Below are 14,178 nucleotides of genomic sequence, written 5' to 3' on the forward strand. Positions count from 1 at the left end.
AAGGGATCATCGACACTGCATGAAACCGTATTTTTTGTTACTGACTCTCAAATTCAACAAAAGGAACTTTTTTCTGATGTAAATTTCTTTTTTTTCTTTTTTATGATTGCCCGATAATTCAGAACATATTGCAGCCCCTTCTGTGCAAGAAAAATCTATTGTGGACTGTACTTATCTGCGAGAGAGAATTTTAATACAATGAAATTTCTATGTAACGAAGCGAATTGCCGATGGTGTATTGCCATCTGTCTGGGCACGATTTGACAGAGTTTATTATATCGAGTTATAACTGTAGCCGATAATTTGTTATATCTGTGTTCAATATATATATGTATATATATATATATATAGAGGTGCAACTGCAATACTTTTGCACTGTCAAATGAAGGGACTGAAGGTCACTCTAATGACAGAAAGCAATACCACAGTGTCACACACGACAACAGAGTGGGAATTGTGCTCTGTCATCCTGTGTGACAGTGAAGCATTGCTCTCTCTCATTTTCTGCATCCTTTCATCTTTTTGTTCGTTGCATTTGTTTTTTATTTAATTTTAGTTTTCTTAGTTTTTTGTGGGCTGCACAGGGGCACCATGAGTGCATATTTAGCTTATTTCAGTCAGCTGACACTTTTTGCATTTAAAATTCATGGAGTTCATGAACCAAGCTCCATTTTATGTGCAGGAAGCCCTGTCTGGGTCAGATGACAGTGAAACTCGGGCTGCCGAGATGATTTCATCTGTGCCTTCACTTCCGAGCTCTGGAAGCCTATCGTCACGGATGTCATCTGCTGCTGCGAGTGTGTTTGCAGCAACATTTTCCTCTTCGGAGCAGGTAAGGAAGCATCAATGTTTTTGTAGCTTGTGATACTGAGAAATACTTTACTTTTAATTCTGCAGATGACACCAGCAGAACCGGAAGCTATCCACTCACTTCTTGATGAATTTACTGCCCGGTTAACAGCCGAAGATGCCCGAGCTCTCGTTGACCTGCTGAAATTGGCTGTTGCTGGGCGGGCTGGTGAAAAGGCAAAGGATGCAATTTCAGATGTCCTTAAGGCAATGGCACAAGCGAATCCACTGGTATGTTAACATATTTAAGAAGCTTACAGAACCATTTCTCTTTCGTGATAGTATAGCGAACTTTCGTTAATTCGACCCTGACTGGACTGATGAAAGTGATGGAATGATCTGGCAGTTAGAATTAAACAAGGTGCAGAAAAGATGCCAATACACACCACAGATTCATTTGGCGCTGTTTACCCACTTTTAACACATACCCGAAACAAACACCTGCCCACTTTCTGTGCTTCCAAAGTAGAAAACTAATGTAGCCATGACATTAAAGCTTCTAAACAAAGTGAAAATTTAATGCACACCTGATTTTGTAGCAAGAAAGATGGGCAAGGGTCTATGTGTTGTGCAATGTGGCTGGTTTTCTAAAGTTGGCTTCGCCGCATGGTGTTTAAAAGTCAGCTTTGCCACAGTACACTATTATGCAGTAAAGTGTATGAATGCTGTGAAGGCAGTTTTGGCTTGGTAACCGCACAGTTGATTTGTGGCCCAATCTTCTTGGGGAAAAAAATGAAGAAAAAATTACACGCGTCAGAATCTGGTAAATACCGTAATCAGACATTGTGATCCATGGTTATTGCTTGAAGATATTCGTAAGATGTACCGAAAATGCCTGTTTTCATCGGGAAATGACGTGTGTTCAACAAGTTCACTGTCCCCTGAGCTCTGCTGCCGAGAAAGGCACTGCCACTAAAGGGGTCGCTGTAGGGATCTCCATAGGAGTCAGGCACATGCATGCTGACTGGTAAGTTCGAGTTATTCGGTGAGAGCAAATTTAGGATCGAAATAATGAAAAGTTGGGCCCCTGCAAATGCATGGGCGCCAGCTGAGACCTCCTGTGGAAGTCGAACTACGCGAAAAATTAACCAGTCTAATTTATGGGAGTCTACTGTATTTATAGTTTACATGGCTCAACAGACTTGCATGAAATATAAGTGTCTTTGCATGTGATGCTGTGCACAATGATACCTTTCCAGATTACATGCATGATCACTGCTTTGTTGTGTTCACTGTCTATAATAACCATAGAGTTCCTTTTGTCTTCACTAACCCTGATGTAAGGATCTATTCAAATTATGCAATAACCTTCTATTGAATTATCTCCGGTTAATTTGGTTTTTCGGTTAATTCAACTCCATCCAAAGGTCCCAGCCAGCACCCATGGGTTTCTATGGGCCCAAACTTTCATTATTTCGTTCCGAAAATTGGTCTTCGCCGGATAAATTAAACTTGACTGGTCAGCATGCATGTGCTTAACCCCTGTGGTGACCCAACAGTGACGCCAACGCAACCCCCTTTAGTGGCAGCATCTGTCTGGGCACAGCTTAGGGGACAGTGAATGCATTGAATGCACATCATCTCTCGTTGAAAACGCCTGTTGTGGGCCCACCCTAGGAAGATTTTCAAGTAGTAACGATAGCTCACAATGTCTAATTACAGTATTTACCGATTCCAACGTGCGCCCCCCCCCCCCCCTCCCCGAGAATATTGAGCTGGAAACCGCGTTTGCGACGTTTGTACACTGTGCCACATGACATGGCTGCGTTGCGGCGAAGCTGACTTGAACAACCGTGTGGCAAGGCGAGCTTTAGGAAACCGATCTCTATTGTGCAACTATACCCTTAGCCAGTCTTCTTACTACAAAATTGGGGGCGCATTAAATTTCTGATTTGGTTAGGAGCTTTTATGTCATTTCTATGTTATTTTTCTACTTTGGACACAAAGAAAGGGGCCGTGCATTTGATTGGGGGCATGTTAGAATTGGGCAATTACTGCCAAATTAATCAGTGGTATGTTTTGATGTGTTTTCTGCATCTTGTTTAACTTGACATGCTGGATAATTTTATAAATTTCGTTGTTCTCATCAGCGTCAATTTAACAGAAGTTGACTGTATTTGTTCATTAACTACTGTTCAGCTGTTGCCAATGTCATTGTGTACCTTTGTGTACCTTAGTGATTGCCACTAATGAGTCTCATTATCCTCCTGTCTCAGGTGTAGCAGCAGATGTACGAACTTGCGAATTGAAATCAAAGAGGCTCACAGATTTCGTTTGCCATTGGTTTTAGCGGTCATTGAAAGTGTATGTGACAGGAGCATAAGTTAATAGTTGGGATGGAGTTGTAGCCCGTTAAATGAGTAATTTAAGCATCTTAGAACTCTACAACTTTATAACTGGAGAGCTAATTGCTCTTTTTTGCTTTCTTTTCCTTACTCACCAGGTTGCAGAAATGCTGCTTGAGATCTGTGTTACAGAATTGGAGGATGTGGCATCAGACATTGAGTCCAGGCGCTCAGTGCCTCTTCCTGTTGTACAGGAGTCCAGTCATCCTTACACTGATGACACCACACTGACAGGGCATGTTAGGATTCCAGGTGCGAGCTTGTAGACAAAGGCTCTTATTCTTGATTGCCAATTTTTATATGGGGCACCTTTAGGAAGAAATGTTCACCTTGCCCCATTGCAGGTGCTGAAAGTCTTCAGATTGAATTTGACAGGCAGTGCTCCACGGAAAGACGAAACGACCCACTTTTTATAATGGATGGTTCTGGAAGGACTGTTGCTACCAGATCAGGTGGGTATGACTGCCATCTCGGGCATCACTTGACGTCAAGCAGTGTTTGAGCACTAAATAAAATTGAAGACCAGTCATTTAGGAAGCTTGTCTTGCTTCTGCATTAAACATTTGAGCCATTTTGTGGACATTACTGAGTTTGTGCAAGCAGTCGTAGACTGGGCTGTTCCCTAAGATAGTTCTTGCGCTTTATTTATGGCCCCTGTGCCTAACCTTTAATGCAGACAGTATATTTCAGTGTGTTTCTTGTGCTGAGCTCACACTGAGATTCCTGTTATAGCTGTAGAGTTGTTGCTTTTACTTAAAGGGGTACCGACTCAAACATTCTAAATCAAGATAACTGATAGGTTCCATTGCTGCGAGTTCTTAGGTATCATCTTTATTTTCAACAGCACATGCAGCTTAGAACACATTTTAATTTAATTGTGAAGTTTGTGTGAGTGATGAATTGAAAAGTGCAACACCTATCGATGTAATCATCTGCATAAGTCATCTGCTTTCCTGATAACATTCCTCCTTAAATTAAATTTTTTATAATAGCTTGTGTTTCGTGAATAGAATCAACCGAATCAATTTTTTTCCAGGTCGAGAATGGTGCAACTGGTCCCCTGAGGTGCGAATACCAGGCAACGAGCTCCACTGGAAGTTCACCAGTGACAGCTCAGTGAATGGCTGGGGTTGGCGTTTCACTGTACACCCAGTGGTGTCCCCTGGTGGCACGGGAGGCGACAGCCTCTCAGACCGGGCCTTCCTCTCCCGCCCTTCAGTTGAACTGGTCGTCTGCCTGCTTGATCTGCGCAGCTGCGCTGATCGTGCCATCGCCTCTCGACTGGCAGCTGCACTTGCAGCCTGTGCTCAGCTCAGCTACCTTGGCAAGTTCACCCTGAACACTGTGCAGCGGGAGAAAAACTGGCACAAGTCTATCATCAAAGACATCTTATGAACTACGGTATCTGTGAGAAGTAACATTTTCTCACAGGCGAAACGTGTCTTGGCTCGTTAAATAGTTCAAAGGCATTGCGGAACAACACTGCGCTGCAGCATGAAGCTAAGAACACGACTTGAAAAAAGAGGCAGGACATGCATAAAGCATAGACTAGCAGCTGAGCTTATTTGAGTAGTTGTTTCGGAATGCTCTGGGAATGCTTAGACTAAGGGGAAACTGCTCTTGATAAGCATACAGTACTTTCACCTGTTCAAGATAATAAGCATACTCCCACATGAGGCAAAGTAATCAATTATAGCATCTTCCCTCCAAATCATTAAATGTTTGCTCCTTAAGCCCATATTATTTTTTTTAATTCATCTATTGTAAATGTGTCCTCATTGTTTAAGGTTAAGTTTGACAGCAACTGAAGGCCTACAGTTTATTTTGTTTGAATGTTTACTTGTTTAATTTTGAGAAGTGTAGAAAGGCATTTACTTTTATTTCATTTCTTCTTTCACTGGGTGCATTCTAGTTTGTGGTCAGCCTTGCTTCCCTCATTTTTAACTCTGCTTGTTTGTTTTTACAGCCCCCTCACAAAGGATGTGGATTCTCCACCAGCTCAGGCAGCTCATGACGGCAGGAGTGGGAAGGTCGCTGAATGTGTCTCAACTTCTTGTGCAAACGCCTAGCAATCCAGACCTGTCTCCTGAACAGCTCCCTGCATTGAACCCAAGTGTATGTGTTGCCCCTGCTCATATAGCTTTTTTAGGTTAGTGCATGGCATGAATTAGCAGGTAGACATGTAAGACAGAGCAGAAGCATGGAGAGAGAAATGTTTGAGTTCTCTAGCACATGCAGTTTATAGAGAGTACATATAGCTTTTACAAGCCAGCTATTCTGAAATCTACAATGACATATTTGTGGAAATAGGGCCCTTGTAGCATTAGAATTTTATTTAAAGAACTTTCTTTATATGGTGGGCCCTCTCGTACAGTTAAGAAATCTCACCAGCTGTGCTGTGCTGTGCTGTGCTAACCCGCCGTGGTAGCTTAGTGGCTATGGTGTTGGGCTGCTATAAGCATGAGGTCACGGGATCAAATCCTGGCCACAGCGGCCACATTTTAATGGAGGCAAAATACAAGAACACCCATGTATTTAGATTTAGGTACACGTTAAAGAACCCGAGGTGGTCCAGATTTCCAGAGTCTCCCATTACGGCGTGCTTCATAGTCAGATCGTGATTTCAGCATGTAAAACCCCATAATTGTTTTGTGCGGTGCTATGTGTCGCTGCCTGCAATATGGCTTGGACATCTGACCGATGGGTCCTCATGCTACCTGGTATCAGGCTGTTCTATGATTATGAACATTAAGGACTTCTGCTGAACCTCGTAAGAGTACTACTACAGTAATCATTGGCACATTCATTACGGCTTTGTGTAAAGTTCGTAAAGCTCACACACCAACCAAAAGCTATGTCTGTAATGTAGTTGTATTTGAGTGAATTATAAGAAGCAATTCTTTAAAACAACGTATGAAGAAGCAATATGCTCAGCTATCATGGCATAGGTTCGTTTGTATTGCACAAGGCTTCACAAATGTTTCTTGGAGGTACATTTTGCTTATGTAATGCTTTGTCATATTGCAGGGTTCCAGTGACACAGCTCTTGTGTGCCTACTCAAGGCCCTTCCTGAGACATTGCTTCGCCAGTTTGAGTATGAGGATCCCATTGTTCGGGGTGGGAAACACCTGATGCATAGCAACTTCTTCAAGGTGTGCATTTGTTGGAACTGGATAAAAGATCACTAACCCCTGTATTTTGGAACATCCCTTCTCTTGACACTCTGCCTCAACTGGAGAGTGTGGATGGCAGCACCGCCTCTTGACTGAGGCAGTTACTGCACTTTAATGGCATACCATGGTGATTCGAAAGTGAAAGTTATGTAACCCAGTGCTCTGAGTCTCTCTGTTCAGTTGCACTAGAGTACAGACGTATTCTGAAGCGACTCCTCATCACAAGAGCTACTGACGAGCAATATTAAAGCTTGGTGTCTTCTTCACTCAAGAGGTCATGCTGTGCTCCACTCAGTGGACTCAAGAGAGAGCTTGAAGTTGAGACCAGTTTGAAAACATGGGGGTTAATACCCCTGTCAAGCGGGCTAGTTAAGTGCACTTACGGAGAGTGCACTCGGTTTTAAGTGCACTTTCCCAAATCTAAATGTCGCAAGTGAAGTATACTCGCAGAAGAGTGCACTCCGGTCGGAATGCATTCACGGAACGCACTTTCCTGGTCTAGTGCATAGCCTCGCCGCCAGCAGTTTCAATGATACAAAATTTAATGCATAGAAAAAGGACACAGAAGTTTGTTCTAACTGTTAAACAGCTTTTAACAAAATAATCGGAGCAGAACTCACTGATATTGTGTTCTAGCAGGATCAAATGCCGCCTTGTCGCATGCCACCGTCTTGTTCTGGATTGGCTAGGCATTCATCTCGGCTAGCCTTGAATTGTAATGCTGTTATGATAAAAAATATTGTGTTTCTTTGTTGAGTACATACAGATTAAGATTGCTTTTATTTATAATACAACTAAAGCAATCGCTTTTTAGAAGATTTTTTATTTTAATTTGCATATTCAAAAAACATAATTTTAGTCAGTCACCCTCTTTTGTTTTTGTTTTTTTCGTGCGAGTGCACTCTGTTTTACCGTTTAGCACCACGTAGCCTAAAGTGTCACTCAAGGTCCCGAAGTGCACTTTACTCGCCCGCTTGACAGGGGTATATGACTTGGCTGTGGTGTTGAGTGTCTGAGGCCATTGAAAAGAGGGCTTTGTTAACTTTTAATTTTTGTAAATGTAATTATATTGTTCAACATTTCTATAAGGTTAGAAATAAGGCACAAATATTACCAGCAGTGATATTTAACATGAACCCTTCTGTTTAAAAAACAATGTTAAATATCCTCTTGCTGTTCAAATATATGCTTGCATGCCCCCAGGCACTACTGTTGTCACTTTTTGTTGCTTATGGTGTGTCATTGAGCTGTGATCATAGCCAAGATCATAGTCATTGCTTAATGATCATACGATCAAGCAATAATTATACTATTTTAGTTGCGACGTGAATATGAAATGCAAGCAAGAAATTGTGCTTCTTCAAGTGGGCATGCTATCTAATAGAGAGAACAAATTTCAAATGAAATTGAACATAACTTCTGTGTTTTATCAGGAAAGAGAATGATAAATTGTCTTATATGTATTGCACATGCTTTTTATGGGAATTATCAACTTATTTCTAAAAGTTTTCAAATCAACTCTACAAAGCAGCAACACCACCACTTGTGGGTGCTCCTAAAGGTTCATGTTCCTATATTGAAGGCTTGAGCAGCTTATTAACTTCTTCTAGTGCCAGTATTTTCTGCCTAATAAAAACTCAATACGTCTGCTAAGCATGAGGTCGCGGGATCAAATCCTGGCCATGGCAGCCGGGATTTAATCCTGCGATGGTGGTCCAAATTAATCCGGAGTCCCTCACTACGGCATGCCTCATAATCAGATCGGGGTTTTGGAACGTGAAACCCCATAATGTAATTTTTTAAATTTTAAGTTTCAGCACATATTTTACGTCTTCACGTCACTAAAAGTCTGCAGGAAAACAGGTTACAATTTTTTTTTCAGCTGCGAGTTTTGTTGAGTCCTTAAATTTGGGCTCCCTGCTTAAACTGTCTAAATGAACGTTTAATATTGTAACAGCATCAGCCTTTTCATGTGCAGCATACTTAAAGAACACCAACCCAGCCACGTCAGAAATCTTCCTGGTGTAAAACATTGTCAGAAGCAAGCAAAGAAGTGAACCTGGTATATGACCACATAATGGCATCGAGAGCAAACATCCATAGATCTACTTTTGGACTGCTTTCTCTCACACAATATGCACATATATCAATCTTGTAGCAGAGGTTCAATCGGAAGATATGGCCAATCAGTTCTGTGGATGTATCTGACACTTTAAGGATTATCTTTAAATCTGCTTTTGCCTTTAAAGGGACACTAAAGGCAAATACTAAGTCAGCGTGGACTGTTTACATACCCTTCCAAAAACATCGCAATGCTTGTTTCGTGCCCAGAAAAGACTTAGTTTACGAGAAAATTGTATCTGAAGGGTCCGAATACCTTTTTCGAAATTCAAATCTCCCGCCATCCAACTGGGGGAGTGATGACGTTGCGTACGCCATCACCACCCTTTGCTGCCGTAGGTCAGTAAAACAGCGCCTGACAGACGGCAGTACCAAGCCAAGAGAGAGCAGTGGATTCACCGCTGCAGCTGCTTTTTGGTAAAGTGGCACAGACTGTTCGCACATCCCGCGACATCACATGGAAGTTGAATTTTCTGCTACTTGCAGTTTGTACGAGTTTCGCGAGCCAGCAAAAGCAGCGCAACACTACGCGATCAGGAAAGTAGTGAAATACGAAAGCATGGCCAGTGCAGGGTCAAGCAAAAACGAAATGTTTCGACTGCCCACATCGTTGTCAACAGTAAATTCAATGTGTTCGTTGTTTTAAAATTGAGATAGAACTGGAGAAGTAGCATTTTATTTCATCTTATAATACAATACGGATGTTTTTTGCAACGAGTAGTTGAGTATTGGCGACAGAATTTAACTGAGGAGTGCTTTCATTATTGGGCAAGTGCGTGAATGTCCCCAGGGAGTCTCTAATCATGTCCTGCATTTATCTCAATTTCTTGATTAGTAAGGCTCTGTTCGCGATAATATTGATGCCTTAGAGATTCTTGGGCATTAATCTATCACTTTAGCTTGACTTAGTATTTGCCCTTAGTGTCCCTTTAAGCTGCTATTGTTGTGTGCCATTGTACACACAGCAGCTGATCGGTGAAAAAAGACAGGCTATCACTTTTAACTAGCAGCATGGGTACTGTTTCATTCTAGGTCCTGGCAGCACTGGCATGTGACCTTGGACTTGACTCCCTCCCTTGCTCTGGTGACAGTCACCGCTGGGCATGGTTTCGACGTTACTGTGCTGCATCCCGAGTTGCAAAGGCTCTTGTGCACCGCACTTCTCTGCCAACTTCCTTCTGCCTTGAGGTGCGCCAGCGCATTCAGGAGCTAGCACATGACCCATCTGATACAGCATTTGTGAATGACCGAGAAACAGATGATGAAGCAGCCATGTTCAGAGACCATGAAGAGCACAGTATCTTTAGGTGTGTACTGCAAGCTTTTCTTGATGTGCAATTTTTGCTTGACTTTCGGATCCAGGCTTCACAGCACTACTTTGAACACTACCATGAGTTGCTGGTGCAGAACTCTGCACCAGAAATAGAGAATTTATCTAGAAACATTTATTAGCTGTTGGCTTAGTGAAATGCAAAGTGGTGTCCTTTGGGGTCGCTGTAATTTCAAAGCTGAGCTAACTGCAGTAAACTGATGCCTTTGCAGTAAATGGTTAGTTAAAGTTGTGAAACAAGTGCAGCTGTCTGCTGGTGCTGGTACTTGTGAGGAGAGTGGGCCATGGAAAACACTAAGCGAAAAGCTCTGAAATATCTGCCACAGTCATGCCTGGCTGTTGAGCCATACTAACCTCCAGTAGCCAACAGGTTTGTTCATGCCGTGAAGCATCTTTCCAGTGCCAGATGTGCACAATTATTTTATTTTCAGGCAGGAGCATGATGAGCAGCTGATCCACTGGGTGAACAGGCGTCCAGAAGACTGGACTCTTTCCTGGGGCTGGAGCGGCACCATTCTAGGCTGGGGCCACAATCACAGGGGCCAGCTAGGTGGTGTAGAAGGTGCCAAGGTCAAATTGCCTATGCCCTGTGAAGCACTGAGTGCTCTGCGGCCTGTTCAAGTTGTCGGAGGCGAACAGACCCTCTTTGCTGTCACTGCTGATGGCAAAGTGTATGCTACAGGCTATGGTGCAGGGGGAAGGCTGGGTATTGGCGGCACTGACTCTGTATCATGCCCAACACTCCTGGAGAGCCTGCAGCATGTGTTCATCAAGAAAGTGGTGGTGAACTCTGGAGGAAAGCACTGCCTTGCTCTGTCAGCTGAAGGGGAGGTTTACTCCTGGGGAGAGGGCGATGATGGTAAGCTTGGCCATGGCAACAAAAGCTCATGTGAGCGACCCAGAGTGATCGAAAGCTTGAGAGGCAAGGAGGTAGTGGATGTTGCCTGTGGAGGTGCTCACAGTGCCTGCATCACTGCCAGTGGTGAACTCTACACATGGGGCAAAGGCCGCTATGGACGACTCGGGCATGGAGACAGTGATGATCAGCTCAGACCAAAGAAGGTATGTTACTTTTCTAATTGAAGAAGCACCCTATGTACAGTAGACTTGCATTAATTCGGTTCCGATTAATTCGATCCCGACCAAATGTCCTGGCCAGTGCCCATGCATCTCTATGAGCCAAAGCTTTCGTTATTTCGATCCTAAAGTTGGCCTCCACCTTGACCCGTTAGACCCTAATAGCAACCCCTTTAGGGGCAGCATGTCTTGGCGGAGCTTATTAGGGGACAGTGAATGCATTTAACATGTCATTTCCCATGAAAACACTTATTCTCAGCCATAGGAAGATTTTCAAGCAATAATTGTAGCTCACAGTGTGAATTCACTATTCACTCGATTTTAACGCACACCTCGTTTTACCAAGAGAATTGGGCCAAAAATTGCCAGTGTATTGCAATCAATCTGATACAAAACCTAAGCTGTATTTGTGGTGTGCCTATGCTTGGCTGCAAAGCATGGCTGTATTGCAGCTGTATTGAAGACCAGTTGTTGTTGTGCTACATGTATTAGATCTTTGCCCATTTTTTTATACGATAGCGTTAAGTAGCCCGTGTTGTAGAAAATCCGGCGTCAGCGTCCCACGTCCGGCGTCAAATTTTCGAACCATGCATACCCAGGCTTTCCATGTGGAAAAATACATGGAAAAATCGTAAACTACAACTTACATACAACCTACAGACATGATAGCTTTCGGATTGTAATTTGAATATACGAGAAAGCATAATTCTGTTACGCGAAAACTCAAACAAACCCCATTTCCAGTGTTTCTACAACGCATAGAACGGAGACAGCACCTGCCAGTTGCGCACGCCGGCGTGGAAATATCTGCGAGTCCACGGAGCGGCACGCCCGCTTCCTTGAAACACCTTCAGATGGCACTTGCCTCCACCGCATCGGGGCCCATGCAAGAGGCCGTGTTTCTACAAGAAAGCATGCCTTCGTGCATGCTTTCTTCCCGGTTCATACGCTGCAGTTGCCGGGAAGCATGAGAAGCAGTTGGGATCTTTGAATGCTATCGCGTTCCACTCTTAAAGGCAAAGCTTAAGCATCCTCCAAGTTTTTCTTGCTAAAAATTTGTGTATGCATTACATTTCTGGTTTATTTAGAATCTTTAAAGGGGCCGTGCAATACCTTTTGAACATATTAAGAAAACATTGCTGATCAGCATGCAACATGCTGCTGTGAACATGTGAGCCAAATATTATTGCACTGCATGCAGCAGGGACTTTACGATCTTGTGCCTAAAAGAGCAATAAATTGCTTGCTCTCGCTTCTGCAGTGTCGTCATGCAGCATCATTGCAAGCAGCTGGATGCCCGAACAGTTATTGGCTGATTCTGTGATTGCAAGAACGTTCTCAGTAATGCATAATTGCTAATTCTGAGTTAAAATGAAACATGTATGTCTGTGATCTGAAAAATGCTTAAAAATTATTTTATATTTGCCCTGCTGGTCTGCACACGACAGTTGTGCGTAGCTGTGTAGCCATTTCATTGCTCAGACACTCAACTTTAGAGTGGGGCTCTTCCCCTTGGCTTCCCCCTATGTAGCTTCCAGCACGGTAGTGGAGGTGACAAGAGGGAGGAACCACGTATTGGTGCAATAACTCCACTAATATTTGAAGGATTTGAAAATTTTTTTGCGCCATGAGATTCGTGAGACGGCACCCTTTAACAATGAGGTCATTCTTTGATTATCTAAAAAGTGTTTCAGGGCCCATTTAATGTCATTTTTATGTTAGTTTTCTACTTTGCACACACAGAAAGCATTCGCATGTTTGATTCAAGGGTGAGTTAGAATAGGGCAAAAGTCTGTCCTGCAATGGTGAAATAAATGGAAGTCGACTGTATTTTCTTTTTAGGCTGTCATGGTTTACAGAAACCTTTGAGCTTAAACTACTGGCTCATGCTCATCATTTTGTGCCTTCAGTTCAGCGTTGTGTGAAGTGACGGTGGAGGTGCATCTAAGCCTTTATTTGTGTTCCAACTGCATTTCTTGGCTCTGGTTGTGATTGCAGGTGGAAGCTCTCTCTGGGTGGCGAGTTCGCTGTGTGGCCTGTGGCAGTGGTGACGCTCAGACACTCTGCGTGACAGATGATGACTGTGTGTGGTCCTGGGGAGACGGGGACTATGGCAAACTGGGCCGAGGTGGCTCTGATGGCTGCAAAGTACCGCTTCGTGTGGACCTCTTACAAGGCATGGGTGTGATACGAGTCGAGTGTGGTTCCCAGTTTTCAGTGGCTCTGACAAGTTCAGGCTGTGTGTACACTTGGGGAAAAGGAGACTACCATCGTCTCGGACATGGCACCGATGATCATGTTCGCCGGCCTAAGCGGGTGGCTGCCCTGCAAGGCAAGAAGGTCATTTGCATTGCTGTTGGTTCGCTACACTGCGTTGCGTGCACTGACACAGGAGAAGTCTACACATGGGGTGACAACGACGAGGGTCAGCTAGGTGATGGCACTGTCAACGCCATCCACAAGCCTCGCCTGGTCGCTGCTTTGCAGGGAAAAAAGATCAACCGGGTATCCTGTGGTTCTGCACACACTGTGGCCTGGTCTACATGCAACCCAAGCACAGCAGGTGCTTGCGGAAGAATGCCACCTGCTGTACCATTGGAGTACGATCTGCTTCAGGACATCCCTATACCAACACTGCGCAATCGTTACGCATTGCTCTACCATTTTTCTGAGCTATTCTGCCCCTCACTCTCTATGTTTGACCTTTCGGGATCAAATGAAATACAGCAGGAAGGACTCAATCAGCTCAGAGGCCTGCTGGTGCTCTCAGGAAAAGAAGGTGCCTTTCGAAAGGTGGTTCAAGCCACTATGGTCAGAGATCGGCAACATGGTCCTGTCGTAGAGCTGAATCGAATTCAGGTCAAGCGCTCAAGGTCCAAGAATGGATTGGCTGGACTTCATGGAACAAAGTCTGTCTTTGGGCAGATGGTGTCAAAGATGTCGTTACTGACTCAAGAAAACCTTTTGCTGCCTCATCGTGTGTGGAAAGTCAAATTTGTTGGTGAAAGTGTGGATGACTGTGGAGGAGGCTATAGTGAGTCAATTGCCGAGATGTGTGATGAGCTTCAGAATGGCTCCCTCCCTCTGCTGATCTTGACTCCAAATGGCCGTGATGAGGCAGGAACCAACCGTGACTGCTTCTTGCTTAATCCAGCAGCAACATTGCCGATACATCTTAGCATGTTCCGTTTCCTAGGTATGCTGTGCTTCTAGTCTCCCCTCTCATTTTTCTGCATTTCATTTTTAATGTTTGAGTAGGCTTGGTAATGATGTGCTGCTTTT

General features: G+C 43.8%; 1 protein-coding gene across 4 annotated transcripts in view; it reads left to right on the forward strand.

Moving 5' to 3' along the window:
• The window catches only part of HERC2 (E3 ubiquitin-protein ligase HERC2), a 157,611-nt gene that overhangs the window by 132,190 nt on the left and 11,243 nt on the right, over window positions 1-14,178 (forward strand). For all 4 annotated transcript variants that reach the window (XM_065446812.1, XM_065446814.1, XM_065446815.1 and 1 more), the window contains exons 60-69: window positions 683-832; window positions 898-1,080; window positions 3,293-3,446; window positions 3,539-3,646; window positions 4,231-4,518; window positions 5,161-5,309; window positions 6,222-6,347; window positions 9,522-9,796; window positions 10,251-10,881; window positions 12,895-14,092. In XM_065446812.1, coding sequence (XP_065302884.1) covers window positions 683-832; window positions 898-1,080; window positions 3,293-3,446; window positions 3,539-3,646; window positions 4,231-4,518; window positions 5,161-5,309; window positions 6,222-6,347; window positions 9,522-9,796; window positions 10,251-10,881; window positions 12,895-14,092 — 3,262 coding nt within the window. The remainder of the gene's footprint in view (window positions 1-682; window positions 833-897; window positions 1,081-3,292; window positions 3,447-3,538; window positions 3,647-4,230; window positions 4,519-5,160; window positions 5,310-6,221; window positions 6,348-9,521; window positions 9,797-10,250; window positions 10,882-12,894; window positions 14,093-14,178) is intronic.

The sequence above is a fragment of the Dermacentor albipictus genome, chromosome 3, assembly GCF_038994185.2.
Source record: "Dermacentor albipictus isolate Rhodes 1998 colony chromosome 3, USDA_Dalb.pri_finalv2, whole genome shotgun sequence".
Lineage (NCBI taxonomy): Eukaryota > Metazoa > Arthropoda > Arachnida > Ixodida > Ixodidae > Dermacentor > Dermacentor albipictus.